The sequence below is a fragment of the Accipiter gentilis genome, unplaced genomic scaffold (genome assembly GCF_929443795.1).
Source record: "Accipiter gentilis unplaced genomic scaffold, bAccGen1.1, whole genome shotgun sequence".
Taxonomy (NCBI): domain Eukaryota; kingdom Metazoa; phylum Chordata; class Aves; order Accipitriformes; family Accipitridae; genus Astur; species Astur gentilis.
The window spans coordinates 15,541-22,500 of NW_026061109.1; the positions used below are offsets into that span (position 1 = coordinate 15,541).

At 45.8% G+C, this 6,960-nt stretch overlaps 1 protein-coding gene across 1 annotated transcript in view; it reads left to right on the plus strand.

The window, feature by feature from the left end:
- Positions 1–4,136: 4,136 nt before the first annotated feature.
- Positions 4,137–6,960, plus strand: part of HOXC10 (homeobox C10) — a 4,075-nt gene continuing 1,251 nt past the window's right edge. The window contains exon 1 of the mRNA XM_049797777.1: positions 4,137–4,926. Coding sequence (XP_049653734.1) covers positions 4,143–4,926 — 784 coding nt within the window. The 5' untranslated portion in view covers positions 4,137–4,142. The remainder of the gene's footprint in view (positions 4,927–6,960) is intronic.

The window sequence follows — 6,960 nt, forward strand, 5'->3', positions numbered from 1 at the left end:
TTTTTGCATCGCTGTTATTGTACTCCAGTGTACTTTGTCATAAATCAGAATTATTTCCGCTACAACATGGGGCATAATACCGGGCAGAAATACAAATTTAAGGTAATCATTAAAGTGTTGCTACCAAATACTTCCTCGGAGCGAAAATGAATGTTTGTCATAAAAACGTAAGAAAACTTGGAAAAAAATACAATGGGCATAAGAAGCACTTTCTACACATAACTCACGGTTAAATAATTAGATTGAAAAGGGGACAGGTAAAATATTCCGGGGAAGTCTGAGAGACGCTTTGTCTTGGAAACTGCAGACATTTATATACTCCTCGGGCTGACGGGCAGAAGAGGGGCTTTTCTGGCATCTTTTCTCCCCCCCCCGCGTCCCCTCGTCCCTGCCTAGCAGGCTCCCCGGCTTCCCTGGCATCCCAGCGCTGCTCGGGGGACGGTTTGGGGCAATCGCCCTGTCTGTGGCGCTGGGACAATGGGAGGACGCGGGGACAGCCCGCTCCGCGCACCCGGCCCCGAGGAAAGGCGAACCCCCCCTTTCTTCTTGCTGTGCCCCCCGAGCTGGGGTGAACCCCCCTGAACTGGCCCCACAAGGCCAGGTTGAACCCACGGGGGGGGGGAAGGAGCTTTCTAGGAAAGGCGTGGGGATGGAGCCCGACGGCGGCGGGGGATGAACGTCGGACGTGTATATGGTTCCCCTAAAAGTGTGTAAAATTCAAAGTAGGTTATTAAAGTCCTTACCACGGGTAGACTCTCCCCTTTAAAGTTTTAATAGCATTTGTTCGTATTTATTTTCTGTAATTAGAGTAAAGCATTTTTCCCAACGGGGGTTCCACTTAGGCTGATGAATTTTATTTCTCTTTCCATTAATGACCCATGTTTATCATACTTCTAATTATTTTTAACTTTAAACAATATTCGGTCTCCTGGAGACGCCTCTGTGCTGCTTCCTAACGTCAGCTTCCTTCTTCCGTGGCCCAAAAAACCCATCACGGTGAAGTTTCGAGATATATTCAGGTCATATTTTCATGAACAATCCGATTTGATATTTACTCAGCCCCCTTTGCTCCCGAAAATGCTGATTAGCAACTCGCGAAACAGGCTTGAAAGCCTTCAGACATTTGCACCGGTACCTTCTGCTGGCAAAAACTGGTAAACAAAACGCCTGTGAACGGTGTAAATCTTTATTTTATACTCACAACGTTTACACATTCATAAAAGATGAGGTTTCCAGCCCCGTTTTTTTCTCTCTCCAGCAACCTGGATGGGGAGGTTTGCTCGAGATGCTCTTGCGAAGCGCCTGGTTCTGCGGAGAAGCAGATTCGAATTATTTAAAGTCACGTTTGATGTGCTCCCTGCAACTCCTTCATATCGCCTTCGACAAAAGCACCCACCAGAATACAGGGCGAAAAAATCAGGAAAACATATTTAATCTTTAGGCAGACAATACAGGAAACTATGAGGTCAAATTTTGGTGTCCCCAAAAATGCACATGTGTAACTGTTTGACTGAGCAGCATAAATTATCGGCCAGCCACATCAGCTGCAAAAATAAAGTAGAAGAGGGGGGAAAAAAAAAATCAAACCGGGGGAAAAAAAAAAAAAAAAAAAGCAATATAATACAAAATTGCATTGGTCTTTAATTTCATCACCTATAAATGAGAAAATATTGGCTCCCATACTAAAGTTTTATTCTTTGCTTATAAATATTATGTGGAATTTTCGTTGGATATCATAAAACTGAACGATTTCTATCAAACTGTTTTAAAAAGACCTATGCAGATAACACAAATAGAGGCAATAAAGTCGCAAATAGCTTTCCAGGGGAACCAAATGGCGTCTGAAGCCTACGAAAGCTTTTACTGTGCTGGGGAAGGGGGCACACGAAATAGGATTATGCACTTTTAGGCTTTTTCGGCCTAAGATATTGAAACTCGTCCCACTTGATGCGGAGAGAAGACCCGCAAGGCTCTTGAAAGTTAAGTCGAGGGGGATTTTACAGCCCTGCTTTTGAAAATCTTTGGGAAAACAGGTTTGCAGACGTGAGAATATTTAAGCAGGACTTTGCTCTAAACCGTTACAAATCACCCCAAACGGTCAAGTTCCACTTTCTCTGCTCAGACGTACTTTTTTTTTTTTTCCACGATTTTGCTTCCTTTCCTTTTTTCTTCCTTCTTTTTCTTCCCCCCTTCCTTTTCTTCCCCCTTCTTTTTTCTTTTTTTTTTCTTTCTTTCTTTTTTTTTTTTTTTTTTTTTTTTTATGAAAGGTGGCGTTTCTTTTTGTTTCACTTGAAAGTGACTCTGAACCCGTCTCTTTCTAATCGTAATGATCTTGAAATTCCGGGCTATCTCCCTTTTTATTTATTTATTCGCCATTGCCCTAATGCGCCGCTTCACCTAAAATCAGAGTTCACCCACCAGCACTGCAACACGCCGGGGAAAATGATGAAAAAAACCTATAGAGCTTTATTACTAGACGATTTAGAAAATAATAAAGAAAATAAAGTTGGGGGGGAGGGCACGGTAACCACGCAGGTTTAAATTCCGTCGTATTTAAGGCATCAAATCTTGCTCGGAGATTTAAAATTTAGAAGAAAACAACAACCTGAGCTCCCATCGCAGCGGATTGCGCCACGAAAAGAGGAGAGAGGAAATATTGGAGAGAAAAAAGTAACTTTCCTCGTGAAATCACCCCAGGAAAAAATGAAAATCAAATAACATCCGACCAAATCGGGCAAGTTGCAGTTCGCGAAGCCTTCTGCATGATATTTAGCGAGTCTCAGATTGGATTTTTTTTTTTTTTTTTTTTTTTGCTACCCCCCAGTAGCCGTTTCTCGCAGAGAAAGAGGGAGCAGGCGAAGAGACAGACAGACGGACAGACAGGAGGGGAGAAAACCCACCACACCACCGCACTCTCGCAGTTCACCATCTGAAAGTCGCTCCCTTCTCGCAAATTCGACCCCTTTTTTCCTCTCCACGAGGAATTATGTTGTTGTTTGTTTCCCCGCACAGCACCACACATCCCATTTTAGCCCAGAAACTTAAGACAGTTCGGGAATGAAAGTGGATAATTAGAAAAAGCTGTCTTCGCGGAGTCAGGGCAGGCGAAGCTGCTTCGCTGCGGGAAAAGAGAAAAAGGGGAAAATAAAGCAAAACTAGGTTTTCACCGTCTTTTTCTTCATCAAAAAAAGCTGCTTGGGCAACATCCAACCTGCTCTAAGGAGCTTCGGGGAAATGCCTGGCTGAAGGATCTCCGAATTATTCCCCAATTCCCCCCCCCCCCCCCCCGCGCTTTCTCTCCCCACATCTCTCTCGAAGCAGCAAAAGCAAAGCGGCCCCCCCGACCCCCTCCGCCCCCCTCCCCTTCCCCCCGACCCCCCAATAATTTTAATCAGCGTAAAAATAACGCCAAGGAGCAGCAGCCGGCTCAGCCCGGAGGAGCTCGCCCGTGCCCAGCCTGGCTGGGGAGGGGGAGGAAGGCGCAGCCGAGCGGAGGAAGGAGAACGGGGCGGGGGGGGGGGGCGGCAACAATTAAAACCCCCAATGGGTTTTGGGGTGCAAAAAAGCCATTCTGAGAAGGTAGGGGGAAAAGGGGGGGGGAGGGGGCGGGTGGGTCAATTTTAGGTTTTGCCCGCCAATTAAAAAAGAAAAAAAAAAGAGGGGGGTGATTTTGAAAAAAAAAAAAAAAAAAAAAAATTTTTAAGGTGTCCCCCCCCCCCCCCCCCCTTCCCCTCTTCCTCTGCCTCCTCCCCGCGTGGCTCCGTTGGTAAACAGCCGGGGGGCGAGGGGGGGCCGGGACCCACGGCCCGGGCCGGGGAGGGGGGGGGTCTCTCCCTCCGCCTTTGTTCCCCGGGCCGGTCCCGGCCCGGCGCGGGCAGATGTCGCTGTTGCTCCACGGTGCCGCTCCCGGTGCCGCCAACTTGACCCCCGTGACGTCGCCCCCGTCTGAATCATCAAGGCCATTTTCAATCCTCATTGGCCTGGGCGTCACGTGGGGGGAGGGGGGGGCGGCGGAGGGCGGGGGGGGGGGGGGGGGCGTTGAGCGATGCGTGGATAATTATGGTGCTTGATATTTTTCTCCCCCTAAAAAAAAGATGTCAGCCCCTGGCTGGAGTATTCCTCCTTAAAAACCCTCTCTGAAAATGTCATGTCCCAACAATGTGACTTCTAACTCGTTTTTGATGGACTCGTTGGCCGGTACCTGTAGAGGGGAGAATTATTCCTCCAGCCAAGGGATGTACATGCAGCCTGGGAGCGATTTCAGCTGCGGAGTCATGAGGAACTGTGGAATTATCCCGTCTCTTTCCAAAAGGGACGAGGTGAATAGCGCTACCTTGTCTCTCAGCACCTATCCATCTTACCTTTCGCAGCTAGACACTTGGTGTGACCCCAAAAATACGTACAGGATCGAGCAACCTGTTGCAAGACAGCTCCCATCCTGCTCCTTCCCAACCAATGTCAAGGAAGAGAATGTTTGCTGTATGTATAACGCTGATAAAAGAGCAAAAAATGCCACAGAGACAGCCCTCTACCCCAACCAAATGCCTGAGTCTTGCCTAAATGACCATGAAGTCCCCGTTCCTAGCTACTACCGAGCGAGCCAAGGTTACCCCTCCATGGAGAAGACGTCAAACTGCAGCAATCCAAATGAGTTTGAGGCAAGTTTTGAATCCAGGGCGAGCCTGAACCCAAGGAATGAGCATCTGGAACCAGCACCTCCACCTCCTCCACCTCCTCCGCCGCCCCCGGTGGCTAAAGTGAGTTTCCCCGAAAACACAAAAACAGATAATACTCAGAACACATCCACGAACGAAATTAAAACAGAAAAAAGCGCCCCAGCACCCAAAATAAGTCCTTCGGAAGCAGAGAAAGACCTGAATAAAAACACTGACACCAGCACTGACAATTCTGACAATGAAGCAAAAGGTAAGGGAATCATTCATTACCAGTAGCTAATTTCAGCAATTAGTAGTCATCCATAGCTAATAAGAGCAAGAGGAATGCGAATATGCAGTAATGTGCTCTCTACCCTGCCAACTTCTCCTCCAGAAATTGGCACAATAATGTTCTGTATTGTTGCTGTCTTTTGGAAAAAAAGATTCTTCCTAGAAATGTTGGGTTTCTAAAAAAAAAATGTATATATTAGGGCTGGGACAAAAGAGCAGAGAGCTATTTGCGAACTCGTCCTCTCGCTGTTTATATGGAGAAAATTTGCTGTGCGTGTACTTATGCAAAAAAAAAAAAAAAAAAAAAAAATTTAATTTGGTCCTTGCAATCGACGCTGCAGAATGTAATAAGATGAGGTGGTTTTGCTCTGAAATCGCAGAGACTTGGGGTCTGTTTGTTTGGGGGGCGGGGGGGGATTGCTTTGGGGGGTTTTGTGTTTATGAAGGCAGATGAACCCTGGTTTTTTTTTTCCCCCTCCATATCGCTTTCTATGCAAATGCTTTATTTCCGTGTGCTAAGCGAAATTGTCCTCTTTGGCTTTGCTCGGTGTTAAAGTGGGGTACAAAATTAAAGTGCGTAGAGTCTAATTTGCAGTTACAAACATCTCAGGCTGGAGTTGTGCACTGTGGCTCATTTCATGGCTTGGAAGCTCGTTGGGAGACTCAGAGAGGAAAAAGCTGCTTTTTTTTTTTTTTTTTTTTTTTTTTTTTTTTTTTTTTCCTGGCGAATTGAGGTCTTGTTTGCGAAGGCAAAAAATGTTTCTGTGTGTTGAGCAGATGTTTTAAGTTTGGGATTTTCTGAAAAGAGGCTTTCATTGAACACATTTTATTTTCACTGTAGAGACTGCATATGGCTTGAAATCTATGTGTAATGTGAATATTCGGGTTTGTTCCTGTCCGAATTTGAAGCTAGGTGGATTGAGAGGCTTCTTTCGGGGTCAATGAGTGGGGATCATGTGAAGGGATGGCTTGAATTTCCCTAAAAAGTTGGGAGAAAATATTGCTCAGATCTAAGCAATGGGGTTGCATGGTTTGCCTGTGGTATGTGGATTAAAATATCCGCCGTGTGTCAGGATCTGTGCTATAATTAGGGCTCCAGCAGCAGAAGGATGGCTGGGCTATGTGGCATTGTATGTGCATGCAGGGCTGCATGCATGTGGGTCGTGTGTGGACCCCCATGCACACACGCCTCGGGTCTGTGGCACCAGCAAAACCTATCCTCTGGCGTTGCCCCCTCCAAAATTGGCCTTTTTAAAAGCAGAACCCAGGAACACTTCTTCTTTTTTTTTTTTTTCCCCCCTTTATTATTTTTTCCTTTTCATTTTTTTTTTAAACCATTCCGCATCCAAAAGGAAATGATATTATCTGACAGCTGAGTTACAATTACACACACACACGCACAAAAAAAGCAAAGTCAAGGTTATCAAAACCCCTGCAAACTTATCGCACAAAGCGCCTTCAACGTCCACGCCAAGAGAGGTTTTGGTGGGAGTTAACCCGAAAGGAAGATTATATTGGGTTGGATTTGTAATTGGGCGGAAATAAAGAATTAAATAAATACAGATAAAGGTTTTCTTTCGCTTCAGACGTTAAATTTAAAATGGGTGCGTGGAGAAAGACGTGGTTTCCCCGGGTTTTTGCGTTTTAAAAGGCATTTCGTGTTGTTTGCAGTGTGTTCAAACGGTCAGATCCAATTCGGGGCGGATTTTGCTTGCTTCTATTTCTGTTGCTTCCTTTTAAAATCTTTTATAGCTTCAGTTTTCGTTTATGTTGAACCCGAATTTTTATTCGTGCAGAAGGTAAGAGACCTTTCTCCTGTAATTTAAGCATTTGGGGGGGAGATAGTGTTTCCAAGGGGATTTCCAGGGCTTGGTGGCATTCAAGGTTTTCTGCAAAGGCGAAAGTGGGTCCAGGTCACACCAGCAAATTTTGAAGGTGCCTTTGGCTAAATCAAGTTTTTCCTTTGAATTTCACGACTGCAGTGCCGAGGAGGTCGCTACGATTGCAGGGTCCG